Raw genomic sequence first — 21,303 nt, 5'->3', positions numbered from 1 at the left:
CCAAACCAAAAGAGAGAGAGCTGCACTGCCAGTAGTCCCACATGAACTCCTGTGTGGAAAACATGACAGAACACACGATAAAAAGCAGTAAAGGACAAGGATACGGAGGCCCCGCCCCTCCGATGCATTTCCAGCATCACACACTTTGAAACAGTATTTTCCTATTGTATAAGAGCCTAACAAGCAAATAATAAAGAAATAAATAAAGTGGAGTTTAGGCGGGGTTACCTTGGAGCAAATTGAGGAGTATAAATATCTGGGAGCAGGCATTAGAGAAGAAATTACCTTGGCTCACCCATCTGATGGCATTTCTGCAAAAGCTTGAAGAAAATGGTTGACAATTAAAAAGACCACTGACGCTCATCAGAGCTTGTAGACATTCAATTGTCCCTGGCATCTTGTATGCTTTGGAAGCTTGCCCAGAGCAAACATGTTGTGCTCTTTGCTGGGTTTACCAGTCTTGATGCCAGTTGAGGCTATATGTCTGGAATTGGGGCTTCCATCTCTGCATTTGCTTTGGAAAATAGCGGCTTGTAAACTATGGGCAAATATCCAGTTTAGTGGGCAGCAGGAAGTGACATTGCTTAGTCTTACAATCTCCCACAATAAGCAATTTTGCAAAAGTGAGTGGTACCGGGCTCTGGCACATTATGGTATCCCTACATTTTGGGGAAATTGGATTAGATGCAACTCCTGCATCATGGCAGGACTTTTATCTCTCCGAAGTAGAGCAGAAGTCAAGACATCTGGACATTTCCCAAGCTGTCAACCATTTATCCAACCTGCAGAGATATGTTATATTCTCGCACCAAGGTTTTCTTATCAATGCCTCTAGGACTTACCTCACTAAATTCAGTACTTCGGCACTGACCAGATATATTCTTGCTCTCCGAAATTACGGGGCCCTGGCCGGGTATTCCTTGGGGTCAGCGAGTGTGTAGACTCTGCTCCACACAAGTGGAATGACAGAGACACATTCTCACAAACTGAGTGGCTTTTACTATGACATAATAGAAAGGTTATTTGAATTTTAGATGCCATCCAACATACCAATTCTGAAACACAATGTTTTGTGCCAAATCTATGGTGATGGCCTCTGCAGCTTATCACATTTGGCTACGGGAAGTAGATACATTGAACATGTTACCAGAGCCCAAGCTAATGGCTCACAATACATTTTAGTAAGTGATTAGTTTTACTATAGCAAGATATGAAATAGGTTTGAAGAATTAAAAGCTGGGATTGTAAGGTTAATTTCGAAGTTTGTTTTACCATGGTTTTAATCTGAGACTTGTGTTTTAAGAATTGTATGTTTATGTTGTTCTTAACTTTTTTACGGTGTAAAAGTTCTTCCAAATGCACTTAATAAATATATATATCATACAAAAGGTCTCAGAGAAATTCATAAGGAGGAGAGAAAAGTCAAAAATCCATTTCAAGAGTTACATAGACTGATTCAAGAAATCATGAGAGACTATTTGAAGATCAGGTATTAAGGAAGAATCCTGTAGACTGGTACTAGAAGTACCTTCAGGAGAAGGGAGTCCTTCTCCTACCCTAAGTCAATTTCCATAGTGGTAGGGTCAGTTAGGGTAGTTCTGGAAATCAGACTTATTTCCTTGGACATTCACGACTGTCAAACAAGCACCTTAGTTAGTAACATAGGCAGGGACCATCCATAGCTATAGGGAATGTTAGGCATTACAGTCATACTTTAATAAATTATTATGAAATACACCCTTCGAGTATCTGTGTGCGCCTTCTGATTCACCATAAATGGTGTCAGAGTGGGATATATAACAGCTGATAGAAGTTGGGGACCCATACAATTCACAAAACTGAGTTCCAAAGCTGAAAACCCCACAGTGGTCACAGCTGAATCCATATAGTTCGACCTGCAAAGAACTGAAGAAATTGATATACCACCGGGGAAGAGACGTCTGATCCCCAAAGGTTTAACATCAACCCCTCCTAAGGGAACCTATATTAGGCTCACCTCCAAATCTGGTCTGGCTTGGAGACATGGGTTAGATGTTACAGCAGGAGTCATAGATTCTGATTTCCGAGGGGATGTCAAAGTTCTTTTGCATAATCACGAAAATAATCTGTATACTGTGAGAGAAGGATAAAAGGTTGCTCAAGGCATTCTAGAAAAAACATTGTTCCCATTCACCAAGAAGTGGCAGAACAAGAAGAGACAGAACAAGGTTCTAAAGGTTTTGTAGAGAAAAAACAGTAAGAAATAGAGAAGGTTGTCCCCTTACCTGATTTGGCCTTCGCTCAGAGGAATGACCCCATCCTCACGGAAGCATTTAATAAGGCAATCCCTGAAGAAGCTGGGCATAGTCAGGCTAGTTCCTTCTTCTTAAAAAAAAGGTTACTATATAGAGGTGATGTAGCACTTCATGGGGTATGCTGAATGCAACTGTGGGTACCACGGAGTTATCAGGTTTATTGTCTTGTTACGAAGAAAGGCGCGATTAGAAGCAGAGGAGGCTTACTCTGCATGCACCTTCGGAGCAGAACTACAATTCCCAGCAAGATTGTAGTTCCGGAATCCAATTTTACTACAAACCTGGCGCCAACGCACCGGCGCTCACGGGTTGGCACAGTCTGCCACAGTCCGCTGCAGGACGTGCTGCTAAATATACTGCCACGCCAACATGGGTCTGGCAGAAGTATTGGCGCTTATCAAAGCGGAGAGTAGTAAATCACTTTGCTGCACTGCAGTTAGGTCATTGCTACCCGAGTAAGATCCATTCAGCAGCTTTTGCATTCACTCAACACCATTAATGATTTATGTGCCACGAGAATGAAGTCACAAGACCTCATACCAGCAATGAGCAATCTGATTGCTGGCGAGAGGGTTCACCAGGCAGAGACCAATATGGCACTAAATGCTACAGGATCAGACACACTGCTTGACAGCCCTCCATTGCACGAGGCACTGCCGCAATTGGCAGCGCATACTTTGCTTCCTGAGTGAACACCTACTACAAACATAATATCATCGCCACCACCTCCAACTAATACAGTATCAGATTTACGTTGTGTTCTGCTTAATACACGTTCACTAGTTAAACACGCTATGGAGGTTGCTAACTACATTGAACATAACAACATAGACATTTGCGCTGTGCCTGAAACTTGGGGATCTGAGTCTGCTGGGCCTAGTCTTAACCTAGCAATTCCTATGGGATATGTAATGATACGCAAAGATAGATAGGAAAGTAGAGGAGAGGGGGTAGCCTTGATCATGAGAGACTCTTATTCTGGATGGGAAGTCCCATGCGAGATCCTAAAAGAAATTGATTCCCTTTACATTAAAATTGGCATTAATGCTGAATCTACACTCAATATAATTCTCCTCTACCGCCCCCTTTCATTGAAGGATAATTGGACAGAAGCACTGCATAACCTTGTACTCTCCCGACTTAAACCACTTTCTCGATTCATTATCATGGGCGACTTTAACCACTGGTTAGGTGACACAGAAGATCCACATGCTCTTCAGTTACAACAATCATTATTAGATTTAGGTTTTGTCCAACAAGTACCTGAACCTACCCATTAACAAAGTCACACTCTGGACTGGCTAACTACTCTTAACACCACTAGCCACGAGGTGGCTATCTCACCATGTCCATGGTCAGATCACTCGTTAATACACTTCTCTCTCTCTCTGTTCCGTTTCCCCTCAAATTGAAAAATCTTATTAACGTGCACACGGTTTCACGTAATTTAAAACATCTTACAATGGATAACATTGTGCCATTATTGAACAATAAAATAACCTTTATGCCTGACAATATTCCTCAAGTCATGTTGGCTAATCTAGCTCTTAATGTGATCAGCATTTAGGACACACTGGTTCCCTTGAGGCAAAGGAAACAGAAGAATGAGTTGAAAAGTTAACCGTGGTTCACAGCTGACCTTAGAAAGCTTAAGGCAACAGTACTCAAGACTTTCTTTAAATGGAAACTAGCTCTAACCCCTGCCCTTTTGCAATCCTATAAATCCCTAGTAAAGGATTATAAATTGGCAATATTCAAGGCCAAACAGAATGTTCACAATACTAGAATAGCTAATGCAGCCTCAGATACTAAGGAAATCTTTTAAATGCTTATTGTTACAGCCTCTGTGCATTATATTAAATTGCTCCACCATCTTAAGCCACTCATTTTCCGGGGGAGTGCTGATATAATCGGCAGAGCCATCATTGGTGCAAAAATTGATTATTGTGGAAGCTTATTGGCTGACATTAGTACATCCGACATGCTCTTATTACAGATCATGCAGAATAGGGTGGTGAGAGCAGTTCTGGGACTCGCAAGAAGAGACCATGTAATGGGCGCAAGACGGTCGCTTCATTGTTTGCCAAGAGAAGAACGTGTCACCTACAGAATTTTAAAGATTACCTTCAAGTGCAGACAGGTGAGTATGCCAGCATACTTGCAGAACTCTATTACAGAAAAAGCCAACACAGAGATCTAAGATCCAGTGGGCAGAACTTACACTCACTCCCTAAAAGTAGAACCACAAAATGGCCAGAGGGGAGCATTCCACCTGGTGGCCCCTAAAATCTGGAACAACCTACCTAAATACCTAAGATTCCAGAGCTCCTAGTCAGTCTTTAAGAAAGAGCTAAAAACGCACCTCTTTGCTTAACTTCTATCCTCCTCTCCTAATTCTACTGGACCCTCTTCTCACACTCACCATGTGATAATTGTTTTCTGTTAATGTGTTTGTTAACTGTCAGCGCCTTTATGCCTGAGGTTCCACAGTGCACTATACAAATGTCGTAATTAAATGTAATGTAATAGGTACCAAGGATTAGCACACATCCATCTAACCCCTACCCCTCCAAAACCATGAAGGACAACATTGACTCCCTCGCACCAACCTTGGACGACCTTTGCAACCTCTCTTTTTCCACTGGAGTTTTCCCAACTGCCCTGAAGCACTCCCCCTTGTGCACCCTCTTCTCAAGAAACCCTCTGCTGACCCTTGCATTCCGTCAAACTACCGCCTGATCTCTATCACTCCTTTCCGGGGCAAATTCCTGGAGAAACTGGCTATCTCTCAGCTAAACCCCCACACTGAATCAATCAGTTGTTTCCACGACCATCAGTCTGGCTTTAGAACATCCAGAGGCACAGAAACTGCTCTTCTGAACACCTGTGAAGACCTGCTCTCAAATCCAGACACTAACACTCCCTCTGTCCTCATTCTCCTTGATCTAGCCTCTGCATTTGAGACGGTTAACCACAACATCCTTATCTCACGGCTTTGAGACACCTTGGGAATCACAGGTCAGGCTCTAGCTTGGTTAACCTCTTTTCTCTCCGACCGCTCATCCCAGGTCGAACTTGGTGCCTTTCTCTCAACTATCGCACTCTCAACCTGCGGCGTTGCCCAGGGTTCTAACCTATCCCCTTGGTTCTTCAAAGTCTACATGGCTGCCCTGGCACATACAATTGCCACTTTCACCTCTAATTTCCGGTGTTATGCGGATGACACACAGCTATCCTTCAGGCTACCCTCAGCCGCCTCCTCCTTCTCACTCATACCTGACTGTCTGTCTGACATTCAATCATGGTGTACTACAAATGACCTGTGTCTCAATGCCAGTAAAACTGAGATTGTTTGCATTGGGACACCTGCTCCTGCTTTCCCCCTCTCACTCTGGTCGGCCTCCCTTGGCCCTGCGCCTACCAGCACATGTGAGGCCAAAAACCTTGGGGTCATCTTTGACTCCACTCTCTCCTTTTCTCAGATTTCTGACATTTCAAAAAAGTCTAACTATCAACTACACCTCCTTAGAGGCACTCTACCTTTTCTCACTTTCCCTCAGAGTCTCACTTTCTCCAGAGCCCTAGTTCTCTCCTGTACTACTGCAACAGCCTCTTCCTCAACCTACCTGCTTTCGCCCTTCGCCCTCTGCAACTCATCCAGAACAGAACTGCAAGACTTATCCTTGGCCTCAAGCCCAGGGACTGCATCTGTCTGTGCTGAAATCCCTTCACTGGCTCCCCGTGGCTGCAATGATCAAATTCAAGGCCCTCTGCATTGTCCACAAGGCTTTCTGGGGCCTGGGACCTTCTTACCTTCAACGTTGCCTTCCTAAATACTGTCCCACTCGAGCCCTCCACTCTTCCACCTCCAACCTTCTGCAAGTGAGCCAGTTCTCCAAGCAGAGATTTGGAAGGAGATCCCTTTCCTCAGCAGGTGCCTCCCTCTGGAACAGACTCCCTGTCACCCTCCGCCTTGAGCCTGAAATTCTCAAGTTCTGGAAACTCATCAAGACCTTCCTCTTCTCCTCTTCCTTTTCCCTCACCCTACCCTGCTAACCTAGCTCTCTGCTCTTCCTTCTCTCCCTCCTTCCAAACAGCTTATTGACTGGCCGCTTGGTGTACCTCAGAGGCTCACACGTCCCAGGCACCCCTGCCAGTCCTTCTGCACTTGCCGCAATTCCCTACACCCCGCTGCACTTATAAAACATTGAGAGCTTCTCTCTCTGCACTTCTCCAGTCTCTACTGACTGGGCACACTTGGCCACCTACCCTCCATTACCCTCCCCCCACACTTGCACGATCTGTATACAGCTTTGCCTGAAGATCATTCTGTCTGTTCTCCATTGTCTTCACCCCTTAATGTGTACTTGAAGAAACCTGCAGAATCGCCAGCCGGCCTATTTACTGTATCTAAACTGTTAAATATATAATATTCACTTAATCTGCCTGTGCAGACCATTTATCATCTCAGAAATTCAAGGGCTCTGAGCGACTGTTGTTTTTCCCTGTGTTCTTTCCCTCCTTGAGTGCTTTGAAACACTTGCCTGCGCTATATAAATAAACATTACCAACCGAGGCTCACCAAGGAATAGGGAAAACCCAGCACCAAATAACACCTAGGTTGTGGGTGTTATATAATTAATTGTGTTTGAATTTTTTAAGTGGTTGTAACTTTGTAAAGGTTTTCTAGAAACCATATACAAATAAAAAAAATAGAAAAAATAAAAAAATAATACCTAGGTTCTATCAGCAGGGTGTCTTTGCTCCGGTCAATAAATATATGTCAACCTATGAGGTCTGTCAGAAGATGGCCAACTCTCCTGCACCACCCGCCCTTTTACAATCTTTACCCATAAATGAAGTTCAGTTTTCCAGCATTGCTGTGGATATAATGGGACCCCATGAAACCTCAAAACTAGGTAATCGCTCCATCCTTGTAATCCTTGTCTATAGCTCTCACTTTCTGGAAGCCTTTCCTCTGCATAACAATACTACACAACACATTTTAAAACACCTGTTGACTTTCCTCTCCAGAATAGGGTTATGATATGATATGGCATTTATAACGCACCTATACACAAGTGTTTCAAGGCGCGAGAAATCCAAAAGAAATCCATATAGACCAAAGTACCTTTATGTCCCATCTGATGCAAGAGGTAAAAGACATACTGAATATCAAAGCCTTAAGGATGTCAGTGTATCATGCCCAGACCAGCGGTCTCGTAAAACGCTTCAACTGAACTTTAAAGAGAATATCACGGAAGCTGGTGGAGACCGACTGGAAGATTTGGGATGTGATGATACCCTGGGCCCTCTTTGCAGTCAGAAAAACCCCCAAGCCTCCCTGGGATATTCTCCATTTGAGCTTCTGTATGGAAGAGAACCCTTGAGATTCTTAAGACTTGCTGAAGGAGACCTGGTGGTGACAGGCCCAATCACAATCTTTCCAGTCCTGAAACCTAGTCCACAGGAGCTGCTGAACCCCACAGACCCTCCAAAGTGTTCAGTCAACTACTAATCCAACAACAGCAGAAATCTCAACACCCCCGCAGGAAAGGGGAAGTGGATAAAACAACAAACGCAGGCTTCGCTATTCAACTTAGTTGAGAACCTGCAGAGGATTAGAAAATAAAATAAAGTTACTTCTATCCTAACAGACAAGTTGAAAAATGCAAAACCACAGAAATTGGTCTGGAGTAAGGAAGATCACAAAAGTTTCAATGGCCTGAAAAATATCCTGTGCAATGAACACATCCTTAAGATGGCGTAATGTAATAATCCGTTTTTCTTACAAACTGATGCTTTTAAGATTGGTAGGGGGCTGTACTCGCCCAAGAATATGAATATGAAGGAATTGAACACCCCATATTGTACACAAGCTGGAAACATTTCCCCAGGGAACAGTCCTATGCTACTGTGGAACTGCAAGCCTTGCCCATTAAATGGGCAGTTACACACTTACAGTATTATCTAACTGGCAGAGGTTTAGATTAATTATCAACCACTCGCCTTTGACTTGTATGTGTTTGTGAGAAGATACCAACGCTAGAGTAATGAGATGGTTCCTGGACTTGCAACCTTTCTGTTTTTCAGTTGAACAACAAAAAGGACAAGAACAAGGGAATGTTGGTTTTCTGAGCTGCTGTCCCATCAGTCAAGAAGGGGGAGACTTAGAAATAAGGGGCAGGGTATGTGACGAATCAAGGGAATGTGTCCCTTCTCCGCAAGGGGGAGCCTCCTTCCCTGTGAGGCTAGGGCGGTGAGCCCGCTCTGCAATACCATCCCCAGGGGTAGAGGCAAGTGAAACCTCACTGGGAGAGACTCCCCCTTAGGGGACAAAGACTGTGAGGAACTCCCTAAAGCTATGCACACTGTGGCTGGCCTACATAGGATGCTCTGAAGTATCATAGACCTTTAACCATCAAGACTCGGATGAAGAAACACTTAAGAGATGTTATTGTCACATGGAAAAAGAACATGTCCCTTCAAAAAAAGTTGTCCAATTCACTGGGATGAGCATGTTAAATAATGTGTACCCAACGAGTAATTATATGATAAGTCATTTATAACGTGCCTGAGAATGAGGAGTGCATACGCAGGAACGAGAAGGCCCCAAGCTGTGTAACACCTGAGGAGAGGGAGGGCAGAGTGAGCAGAAGTCAAGAAGCCTGCGAGTTTGAAACTTGCACGAAAGTGAGGAACAAGATGACCCAGTGTGAGGGCCAACCCACTCAGGAGCTTACCCTCATTCCTCTCTGAGTCCCGGCATCCACTTTTCAACCCCTACCAAAGTAGGTTGCCATTGCGGGACGTTGGATATATAAGCTGTAAATTCTCCCCCTGAAAGGAGAAGTTGCTGGGTCCACTAGTCGGCTGCACAGGGTACGCTCGTACCGGCTTGGGAAACAAGTCGATTACCCGAACACATCCTTACCAGCTTCATGACCGGAGATACACTTGACCTCCATGGCACCTCCTCATCATGGACAGAACACGATACGTACCATCCTCAACGGGGATACCAGTAGACACCCGGGAACGAACAGCGACCATGACAGGAGTGGGGCATCCAAAAGCATACGGGTACGGGACACTCCCAACAAGGGGCTCTCTTATAGGTGTGAACCCAAGCATTAGGTATTAAGGAAGAATCCTACAGACTTGTACTAGAAGTACCCTCAGGAGAAGGAGTCATTCTGCTGACCTAAGTTAGTTTTCATAGCGGTAGTGTGAATTAGGGTAGTTTTGGACAGTGGACTAATTTATTTGGACTTTCACAACTAACAAGCACCTTAGTAACATAGGTAGGGACCACCCATAGTGATAGGGAAAGTTAGGCGTTATAGTGTTACTTTAATAACATATTATGAAACATGTCCTCTGAGTGGCCGCATGTTTCTTCTGATTTGCCAGAGCCGTGAATGATAAAATGTCTCCCAGATGACATGTAATTGGTTTTGAGCTCTTCTCCACTGCCCAGTGGCAGAAATGTGTGCACTTATATTCCAATACTGTGAATTAATGGAAGACTTCCTAGCCACTTGAATTATCTTCAGGTTTTCCCGCAAAAGACACAGGTGACAGAGTCAATTCATCAGGAACAAAGCTGCTAAGGCTAGAGCTAGAGGTGAAGAATGCAGAAATATACCACACAGCTGGGAGAAACGATCCAGATACAGGTGTAAGAATATTGGCCTCTCCTTGGAAAGGAGAACCATAACTTCATTCACCACCAAGAGACACCAAAACCATTGAGCACTGGGGTGAAACTTTGAATTTAAGGTTCACCTTCTGAGGTAGAGGGTGGGGGGAAATACATAGAATAGTCTGTTGCTCCATTCAATATAAATGCATCCCACAGAGACACAGACCATAACCCCATCCAGCATGAGAACAAGGGACATTTTATATTTTGCTTGGTGGCAAATACAACAACTGGCTTAGAACCCCAAAGGTAGAACAACTACTGAACTCAAAGCGGGTTGAGCTTTCATTCTTGTTTCCCAACATCAAGCCTGCTTAGTCTGTCTGCATCAGTGTTCAGATGGCCTGGTAAGTGTGGTCTAATTGCCCATTCTCACAAATGTACAGGCAGGCTACACAGGTCTGGATATCCCCTCAAACTTATTCACATAGAATATTGGGTGGGGCTGTCTATGAAGATCAGCATCTCTCTTTAGTGGATCCGAAGGCGAAAGTACCTGATTACTTGAAAATCACCTTGAGTTGTAGAAAGTTTATTTTGTGAGTACGTTCCTTATCCAACCTGAGGACAAGCTCAACTCGGCCATGGTGTAATGACCAGCCACCATCTTGTTTAGGGCACTGTGGGTATAGAAAACTGGATGAAGGGAACTGTAAAAAAAATGCTTAGAGGTAAGCATGCACAAAGATATCAAAGTGCTGCGGTGAAGGCAACCGTTCTTGAACTTGTGGAAAAATAATTTGTTAGGACCTCCACTGCCAGACAGGATTTACCTGTTTCCACATGTCTGGACATGACCATTTTTAAAGGCATACCTGTTCCCATGGAGGCTAAGTTTGCCAAGCTGATGCTGAACAGCAAACGCAGTACTGAAAATCAATCCATAGCTCCATACACCGGATTGGATGGCGGTTTGTGGTGCGCGACCACGCGGTAAGGTCTTTTTTCTAAACTGCTGGTGGCCTCCCACACTAATTCTGTGTTTAGTCTTCTGGCTTCTTTACTCTACTATAAAGGACAGTGGAACTCAACTGTACACCGTTCTTGCAACAGTTATTCCTTGCCAAGTACCCCAGGTCACAGCGTTTCAGGTCAGTTCTGTTTTTTTCCCCTTTTAGGTATTTAGTCTATTCTTGTCCTGAGGACCTATTTCCCTCACATTTCCTTATCACCTGATAACTAGATGCTATCAGCATATGCAGGAGCTTGGAAACAATTCTACCTTATATTATATTGTCTAAACTACTCCCTCTATTTTAAAAATCCTTTTTTCTCACCCCTCCTGCAGCTCCTGAATTCATGACCCAAGAGAACAGGGGTGTGTCCAGTAGCACTCCTGCCTTTAGGGAAGGGTCCATGAGTGTTGTTATAGTGACCTCTGAGATATTTCCTTATGGGATGGAAGTATATTGCTTCTAGGACTCCTGAGAGGTATTGCTTCCATCTGACAGCCCAGGTCCGTGACAGTTATTGACAGATGTCGACGGAGGATGAAGGTTGTGGGACACAGTGATACCTCAGAGCTGCGCCCTCTCACACCTTCAAATGTAAAGTGGAAAGCACCCTTGAATTGAAAATGGTTGTGGTCTTGGCCTCAGTGGGGGATGCCAATACAGTTTAGAGGAAAGGGATAGGACAAAGGAGTAAGAAGTTTAAAAAAATGTAGTTGCACTGGAACATGTTAATTTAATTTAATTTTATTTTTCTCGGTTAACACTTATCTCTTATCGCTCCATCTTGATTTTCATTTATGTTTTGTTCTTTCCACAACATGTTAGCCATACAAGCTATTCAACATTTATCTTACCTAGTGGCATAGGTAATCACTTACATTTCTAAGCCATCTTTTTGAATGTTAGGACTGTTCATTCCTATCTGCTTTGATATATTTATTTCATGTGAATTGCTTGACAAAAACATATTCTGTTGCCACACATTCATCGCGAAATAAGAAAACAAATAGATATTGCCCTACAACAATACCACTTAGAAATCATACTAGTCTTTTAGGGTATGCTACTTAATCATACATACAGAATGAGACAGTATATGGGTTTCAGTACCTTTTTTTGTTCCGTATTATTTTAATTGCAACTAATTCATTATTCATATGGTCCAAACATTTCACGACTTGTCCAAAAGAACCTTTGCCTATTACTTCCAACACTTCGAATCGGTATGCCAAATGGTCATGTAGCACCTAGAGTATAAAGCAAAGAGAACATTAACAATGACAAAAAAGAATAAAACTATTATTATGAAATAGAAAAAGTAGAATATTGTATGCTATTGTTCATTCATGTTGTGCGTTTTTTTTATTCACCCTTCACAAAACCCCTTCTGGGTAAAAAAAACATGCACGTGAAGCAATTGGTTTGTGTCGGCATATGGAATGGAATAAGGTTGCAATAAATCCAAACTGCAAACTTTAATTATTGAATTTGTTTTTGATATTATGGTCAATAAGACCCAGCGCACTGTGCCCAATTTTTCTTTGTTGAAATTATTGTTCATTCATGTTACAAGGTCAGGGACCTCACCCTGTCAAGAGGGGGTGTAAATCCTCTCAAATTGCGGCGGGAGGTCTCCCAAGGTCTTCACAAGAGCCAGTCCTTCCCCTGAAGAAGACGAGTGCGGGAGTTAGGCGGTCACCAGTCTCTGTCCCTTTTAACTGTGCCTACCTGAAAGAACTGACCACTTTCAAATAACTGCCCCGTATGTGTTACGAACAATGCAAACAAATAGACAGTTTCTGTCTATTTGTCCCATGGAATTACATCACCCAGAAGGCCTGCCGGTGGAAGAGAGAGTGAGGAGCCCAACCGGGGGCGAGCCAGCGAGGAACTGCAGAATGGCGGAGCAAGCCGCACATCAAGCCAGCAATCCCAACGCTCTATGCGATGCAGACTGTGATCCTACTTTCAGCAGGATCATGGAGTGGTCTACATACCAAGCCAGCACTCCAGACGCTCTACTTGATACAAACTCTTACATGTTCCTACATTCATCTGGAACTCGGAGCATTCCCCATATGAAATCGGCATGTTAAAATATTCTGATAGGGTCTGTTATGAACTTGGGACATAAGCTGTACTTTGAGCGGGCCACTATTATTTATGTTTTCTTACTTGTAAGCTGACCTCTCTGGAGAAGGAAGCCAGTGGATGGCCAGGGAACCAGCTGAGGGAAAGAACCAATAAAGAGGGAAGAAGGAGGATAAAAAGGGGCACAAGAAACACGATGGTGTGGGTTGTTTGGGTGAGGTCAAAGGAAGAGAAGGAGGACTAAAAGACGGAGCAGAAAAATGACACTTCACATGAGCGTGGAGGTTTGCTGAAAGCATGTGCCAGGTGAGATATTGGTTGGTGGGAGAAAGTGATACTTGGGTGTGAGATTGTGTGCAAGATGTGTGAATGAGGTGAATAAAGAAGAGTAGGAAGTGAATGTTAGCGACTGGAAAGGTGAGAGAGAGTGAAAGGAGGGTGACAGAGGGATGTGCTGTGGGTTGTGTGGAGTGTACAGAAGTGTGGGGAGGGGGAGAATAGTAGTGATGTCAGGGGAGAGTAGTAGTTTGGATAGTAGAAGCATAGATGAGGAGAGTAGTAGTGAGGGGAGGGGAAAGTACTAGTGAGGAGGGTTCCATGTGTTAGAAATCACAGCAAAAATGGGCGTTTACAAACAAATTGTGGCAACGAGGCTGTGGTTTTGCCGCCGCAATCCATGTAAAGGATGCGAGGGACACCCCTGCAACTCCCAGACCCATTATACCATTTAAGGGAAGCATGGGAGACCCCTGCAATCCCCGCTCCCCTTAAATGGTATAATGGGGTACACCTTTACTGGGTCAAACCACAGCATTTTTGCCACGATTTTTTGTAAAGGCAACATTTTTGCCGACATTTTATTACTGCATACCGTGAGGAGAGGGGAGAGTAGTAGTGTGGAGAGAGGGTAGTAGTAGTAGTGAGCGATGGAGAGTGGGAGTAAGGAAGAGAACAGCAAAGGGACCGTCATGACCCGTTTCCCAGCATGGTCCCTATGGCGCAGGTGGAAAAGATGTGAGTCGGTACATTAACACCCACATTCAAGATGGCGCTCAAGTTCTCTGTTAGGGCCACTGCTCTGCAACAGACTAGTGTTTCCCAAGATGGTGACCTACTCATTGTGAGGCGATGACATCACATATGGAACATAAAGCAGAGCACGTTGTGGAGCCAAACATGTTGCTTCTTACTTGAATCAGTAGCTCCTTTGATGTCCTTCTTGCTTCCTGCTCTGCATCCTCATCCGGTGTGCACTGTCCTCCTTTATTCCCGTTCCGTTTATCGTTTCCATGTGTGTGGGCTTTTTCTATCCCTATGATCCTTCTTGCCTCCATGCGGCGCTCTTCTCTTCTACTTTAGCCGATCTATGGCTTTCATCTTTGCCCTTCCGCCGCTCCGCGGAATCATTTACTATTTTGTCTTTGCCATGACTCTGAGCACTCTCCTGCCTCACAATCATCAAACACTGCTGCCTTTGACTTTTCGCCGATCCGTGGCATTGATACAGTTCTGGGATCTTGCAGTCATCAGACAAGCTTTCTTGACTCGGTCTGCCTCGGCACCCTGTGCTGCTTTGATTTCCTCACCGGAACCAGCAACCCCTGGCTTGAATTACAACCAAGCCGCAGTTCTACTATTGGAAAAGTATCACTGTTCGACAGCGAACATTTATCAACAGCACCTCAAGAATCTACGTGGACCTCCTGCAATGCAAACATGCAGAGGGGAAACAACTCTACACAGCCACAGCACTCCATGTTGGGTTTTATTCCCCAGAGGGATTCCCAAGGATCCCTTAAGCCTCTGTTTATTACTTATAGACTGAAGGCGTGACTTGGGAGGTTTTCCACAGCTTCCGTATTTCTCAGCCAACTTCCAGGTCTGTACCATTGGTCATAATTTGTATATGCTTACTACCAGCCATCACAGTAAGCGACACCCATATACACAATGGATCAAATGCAGCAATTGCTTGCTTCTGTGCAAAATCTGACCACGGAAGTGCAGGAATTAAAGAATGAAAGCACAGTCCTAAAGCAAATGGTTACTCATCCCCAAATACCTATGTTATGGTATGTTATTTGGCATTTATATAGTGCTCTATATATCTTTTGTATGACCTCAAAGCGCTGTCAGGTTGAATGCCCTCGGGCACCGTAGTCCAGGTCAGTAGAGCGAGTAGAGAGACTTAGTGCCGTAGGGTGCACCAGTTATGTGAGCAGCTGGTGTAATTGCCTGATGGTAGCTGCATCCTGGCATTAGGTGTGGTGTTGGAGATATCAGTTGAATGGGTGCAGTCTGATGGGTGGACACACAGATCTGGTTCTGGCTGCGTTAGGCCTGTAGGACGCTTATGTGAGCAGCTAGGCCAGTTTGTCGTGGGATATAGCTGTGTTTTATTAGAGAAATGAGGTGTTCATGGGGTAGTGTTCGTATGTGAGCAGCTAGGCCGAATTTAACGAGAGGTATAGCTGTACTCTACTTGAGTGATGGTGTAGAGAGTAAGCGTAGTGATATGATATGATGGTTTATGCATAACGCGCCTAAGCATAATGCACTTTGAAACAAATGGTGAGGTACGGACAGTGGGAACATGCCAGGAATGGTACATGAGAACCGGGAGGGCTGGGTACAACATCGGTACAACTATGGAGTTACCTCCAGGACCTCTCCCAGTACAGAAATTTGATAGAAAACCTAGAAAGTTAAAATCATTTTAGACTGTTGCACTGTTCAGTTTGCCTTCAAACCTGCTTTTTTTCCTTCAGATCGATCAAGAGTGGGTCATATTATTTCACATTTACAGGTAGTGCTCTTGCTTGGGCTTATCCATTGAGCACAACCAACAACCCTGTTTTAGATTCTTATCCCGGATTCACTAATAGCTTAAGGGATATGTTTGGCCACCAAGAAATCACAATATCCGCCCAGGAACACCTGTTGGATTTTAAACAGGGTTCCATCGATACCTTACAGTAAATAACTCAGTTTAAGCAGCTAGACATGAAACTGCCTGGCCAGACAATGCCTTAGTGACCTTATTTCGGCAAGGGCTTAATGAAGAACTTAAGGGTAAGGTTACCAGAGTTCTTCGGACGATAAAACTAGCTGAGATGATAGCTTTAGTAATGCAGCTTGAGAAGCGATTACAAGAGCAATATACAGAAAGGAAGAAGAACAGGATCTCTAGACAATTAGAATTGCCCAAAACAACAACCTAACCCCTGCAACTCTTGCAGAATGGCTATGGGTCCCCAGACCGAAGCTCACGAGAAGATTACGCAATCACCCAATATTGTCAACAATATGGAACATATGGAAGGAAGGGAAAGGGATGACCGGCGTCACCACATGGCCATCCCCCTTGAGCTATCTCTAGTCCCTGGGATCAGGGAGGAAATCCCCGAACACTCCAGATCCTGGTCTGGAATCCACTCCTGGTTCGACACCGGACTTGAAAGGGTCGGCCATCTGTGGAGAGAGGACAAATTCATACCAATCACAGAACTAGAGGAAGCTCTCCACTTGCACCCAATCCCAGTTTTCCTGTACCTACGATTGAAGGGCGTCCTATCCAAAAGGGAATGGAAAGACAAGACGCGAAGAGAAATTCTAGATACGACCACCACAAACAAAGGCTTGATAGCTCGCATGTACGGTGCCCTGATCTGTAAGAAGCGAGCTCCAAAACTCCGCCTCAAAGAAAGATGGGAAAAGGACTTTTCCAGAGAATTCGACCAACAGGCATGGGACACAATTTGCGCAACACCATCCCGAATATCAATCGCAGCACAATATAAGCTCCACGCAATAAAGATACTTCACAGATGGCAGTACGATCCATACAAGCTCTCTAAAATGTACCAGAGCAGCAGCCTGAAATGCTGGCATCAATATGGAATGGATGCCAACTATTGGCACTTGTGGTGGGGCTGCCCAAAGTACGCATATATTGGGATGAGGTCCTAGGCTGGATCAAACAGATAGATGGCATCGAACAGAAGTCGTCCCCCCTCCTGACTTTATTTGGCCTGGAAGAGGAAGATGAGGAGATAATGAGGATAAAGGGACTGGCATCCCCACTACTATTGGCGGCGAGGGCAGGTCTGGTCATTAAATGCCTCCCAATGCAAAAGGAATGGGTCAAGGTTGTAACAAACATTTACACAATGGAGAAAATTACGGCCACCCTCCACGTTAAGGTTGCACGACATGAAGAAACTTGGTGTGACTTCGCTAACCTACATATCACACGCACAGAAGAAAACAACCCAACACATCAAGGACCCTAGAGAGCAACTCTTTCTGCAGGAAGCAAACATCACCTGGCAAGCTACAAGTCGACCGAGCCTGTCGCAAACTCTGTCATACATTCCGTGCCTAAAAAGACTGCCAGAGATAGATGACCCGTCTTGTGCCAAATACAAGCTGAACTTTTGCCAAGGAACTGGAAGAATCAAGAAAGCCGCCCTGGGGAGTGAGGGGGGAGGGAGCGGGGTTGGAAAAAAAAACTCAACATAACAGGGGGGGGGGATAAGATAACATGGTCGAATGTACCTTTGATTTTTCTTTTCGTCTCTCTTTTTTTCCCCTTGTTGTTTAAAAATTATACAACCTTGATGAAACAATGCGAAAGTAACATGCACATATATGTATGTATTGCCCTCATGTTTAAAAACCAATAAAACTCAAATAAAATTTAAAAAAGAATTGCCCAAAACCTTCACTAAAACCCATATAGAAGAACGCATGCAGTTGGGAGCGACCAAAGGACCTTTTTTCTTTTGCTTTTTATTGATAGGATTGTTCAACAACCTTTCAATAAACTTAGCTTAAATTAAAACATATGAACATATAGTTAGTACTTCCAATTATATAATTGCATGAAATACAAATAATTTGACTCCTTCATTGTACCTCATAAGTGTAATGTTTATGTTTCTTTACTCAGCTATTCATTCAAATTGATGAATCTATTGTAAAATCTCTTTTTTTGTTACTAGATTTAAAAAAAAAGAACGTATTCATTAGTCTCAATTTCGGACAATTTTAGCATTAATAAAAATGTCATAGTAGCAATAGATACTCTTATATGCTTGCTGTTAAAAACCATATACCATACCATGTCTTGTGTTCGATTTCTAATATCTTGAAAAGGGTGTTGGAAGAAGTTTTTCCTTTGGATTTGCAGACTCTGGCATTGCGTGAGTAGATGTTTTGTCGTTTCCGGTTCGAGTTGGTCATTGCAGAAGCGACAAAAGTTTGCATCCTTTGTGATAGCTCTCCGTTTTGCCAGAACGTCTCTTGTTGACCAAAATCTGAGGAATAGGTTCATGTAGAGCGGCCTGTAAACTTATCGAGGTAGAGCTATGGAATATGAAGGCTTTTGATTTGGAAATTTCCATTCTTGAACTGTTGGTACGTCATGCAATGTTGGTGTGTCAAGATCCAATCATGGTTCCATAGTTTCTGTTTTGCACGTACCGGGTTAGTTTTTAGCAGGATTATCGAAATACCTGCAGTTTCCATTATGGTAAAAACTTTATGTTTCCACATTGATATAGAAACGTCTTCAGTTACATACATATACAAAGCTAGTATATATGAGAGTGAATCTGGTTCTGACACTAAAAGACATTTCCTATATAAATTACTCATTTTCCACAAGTAGTGAGCTCCCAACGATAGAATTCCTAGCTCATTTCTCACAATACACATCGGCTGGTTTATTGGCAGAGATGGCACTTCCTCCAGTAGCGGCCGTCTAGTCTAAGCCAGAAGGCCGCATTCTTCCAGGCCTTGGTTTCTGACCCATAGGTGACTATTGGGACGACTTTTTGGTTATAACATTTTAGGAATAGTTGCATTGAAAATGTACCGTATTTATTATTTATGATACGGGCCTGCGCTGCTGCAGTTTGAATTTTCTTCTTTAGCTCTTTGCAATATGGTTGATCAAGGGTATAGTTGTTGGTGTTTATAGCCAAATATCAATATTCATTTACCACTTCCTGTGGCGATTCATACAGTCATCATTTGAATGAACAACTCATCAAATGGGATTTACTCGCACATATCATTATCTTGGTTTTGTCCACGTTTATTAGTAGATGGTTTGCTATTGCATATTGTTCGGGAGCCGATAGAAGATTTCTGAGACCTCTCTGGGTTTTAGAAAAAAGGACAAAGTCGTCCGCATAGAGAAGCCACTGCACATTGTTGTTACCCAGTTTTGGTGAGTGAGAGATAACCTGCCTCAACTTTTTGCTAATATCTGCTATGAAGAAATCGAACAAAGAAGCAGCCAAAATGCAGCCTTGTTTTATACCTCTATGTGTAGGGATTGGTTCGGAGAGTTTACCATCAAGGGATAGCCAAATCTGGACTGTAGTATCTGAGTATAGCTGTAAAAGCAAGGCTTGGATGTAGGAGGGGCATGCTGCCTCTGCTAACTTGTTCCACAACAGTTCTCTTGATACAGAGTCAAAAGCTAGCCTAAAATCGACAAAGGCCATATAGACTGGTTTCTTTTTTTGGTGTTCTCCCATCTTGATAGCTGATACAGTTGCTAGGTTAACTGCTGTGCCTAGACCATGAACAAAACCAGTTTGAAATTTGTCATATAAACCCTCTTTTGTCATCCACTGATTAAAGTCCCTTAGGATTAGACGGGCAAGATCTTCCCAGGTATGTATAATAATGTTATTGTACAGTAGTTTTCAGGGAGCTCTCAATTTCCTTTTTTAAAAATTGGTATAATAATAGATTTTTTCTACATCTGTGGTATTTTACTTTACTTTATTTATTTTTTTATTTATAGTGTATTTTGGTTAATAAAAACCTAAAACGCTTTGTAGACAATACATAATATAACATAACCTCATACATCAATATCTTAAGAAGCTTGAGTACACAGATAGTTTAAGATCTTTCCTTGTAATACAATTTAAAACCTTAAATTCATTTAATTTCACATATAATCTACTTTTATACTATACTCATAAAAAAGGGAAAATACTCCATTTTTAAAAGATATATTCAGCAATTACTCCCAGTTTAGCCCACTCTAATGTAATTCTCTTCCAAATATAAAAGGCTGCCCCTATATAAACTGTATTTTATGGATTTGCCATAAAAATACAGGACCAAAACTGGTCTGATTCAACCATTCTATTGTCTACTACTAAATATTTATACCCAGCTTCATACCAACCACTCAGTTTAAAACATGCCGTGAGTAGATGTCTTGTAGTTTCCACCTCCATTTTACAGAATCTACATACTCTTTTTTTCTCTGGGTATTCTTTTCCAGGTGCCTACATACTCTAAACAAGGTAGCATATTGAACCTCAACAACATGATAAATCTACTGAACTCCCTATTGCTCACCATTAATATATATTTACATGGTTTATTCACAAGCATCCCTTGGTGACTGTAAGTGGAAAATACACTATTTTCTCCCAGTCTATCCAAATTGTTAATTGCATCCCAATTGATAGCTTTTTCACTTTACTATACCAGGGCTTTAGATTGTTGCTTTCCATTGGTAATTTCAAATTAATCTCCATCAGAAAGGTTGATACAGTCTTAGTTAAATCCTTTAAAACATCATTATTCTGGGCATCCTTTATCATTTAATTCCCCAAGATATTTAACAAACTATCAGGAAACTTTGTGTCTAGTGTCATCTTTGCAAACAGCTTACAGCACCTTATCTTCCATAAAGTTGACCATGATATCAGTACCAACTCACTGCGAATTGCCTCAACTTGGGTTGATTTGGCCAGTCTTAATGCTGGCCTCCATAGTTTTGCCTCCATTTTATCTATATTTCTCATATATTTGGTTGCAACTGTCTCCAAAGCATACATTGCAGTGGGTATAATGCATGTTTTATAGATGTCCAATAAGCCTTCAATTGAACATCCCCTTTTCTCTGATATATATGCTCGCATAATATTCCATTTCTTTGTGATCTTCATTGACAAGTTATCCATTTCAATGCTATTACAGATAATTACAGATAATAACTCATACTCATTTCCCAACAGCTCCATTTTGTGATCTCTAATTAATTCAACGATAACCGCTGTACCAAATTGTACAATAGACCAGTGTTGTGAAGACACTCGTGAGATCAGGCAAGTCTTCACGAGGCATTTATTTATTAAGTTAACAGGTGAAAAGACCCCCAGCAACAGCAGAGGCCCCCTTATTGAAATAATGACAACTTCAACTGACAAAACATAGAACACTG

The 21,303-nt window shown here is 42.9% G+C and overlaps 1 protein-coding gene across 2 annotated transcripts in view; it reads right to left on the bottom strand.

Moving 5' to 3' along the window:
- The window catches only part of DYRK4 (dual specificity tyrosine phosphorylation regulated kinase 4), a 1,198,302-nt gene that overhangs the window by 729,087 nt on the left and 447,912 nt on the right, over nucleotides 1-21,303 (bottom strand). For both annotated transcript variants that reach the window (XM_069628321.1, XM_069628322.1), the window contains one exon: nucleotides 12,063-12,199. In XM_069628321.1, coding sequence (XP_069484422.1) covers nucleotides 12,063-12,199 — 137 coding nt within the window. The remainder of the gene's footprint in view (nucleotides 1-12,062; nucleotides 12,200-21,303) is intronic.

The sequence above is a fragment of the Ambystoma mexicanum genome, chromosome 12, assembly GCF_040938575.1.
Source record: "Ambystoma mexicanum isolate Mex_15411 chromosome 12, UKY_AmexF1_1, whole genome shotgun sequence".
Lineage (NCBI taxonomy): Eukaryota > Metazoa > Chordata > Amphibia > Caudata > Ambystomatidae > Ambystoma > Ambystoma mexicanum.
This window is presented reverse-complemented; position numbering and strand designations above follow the sequence as displayed.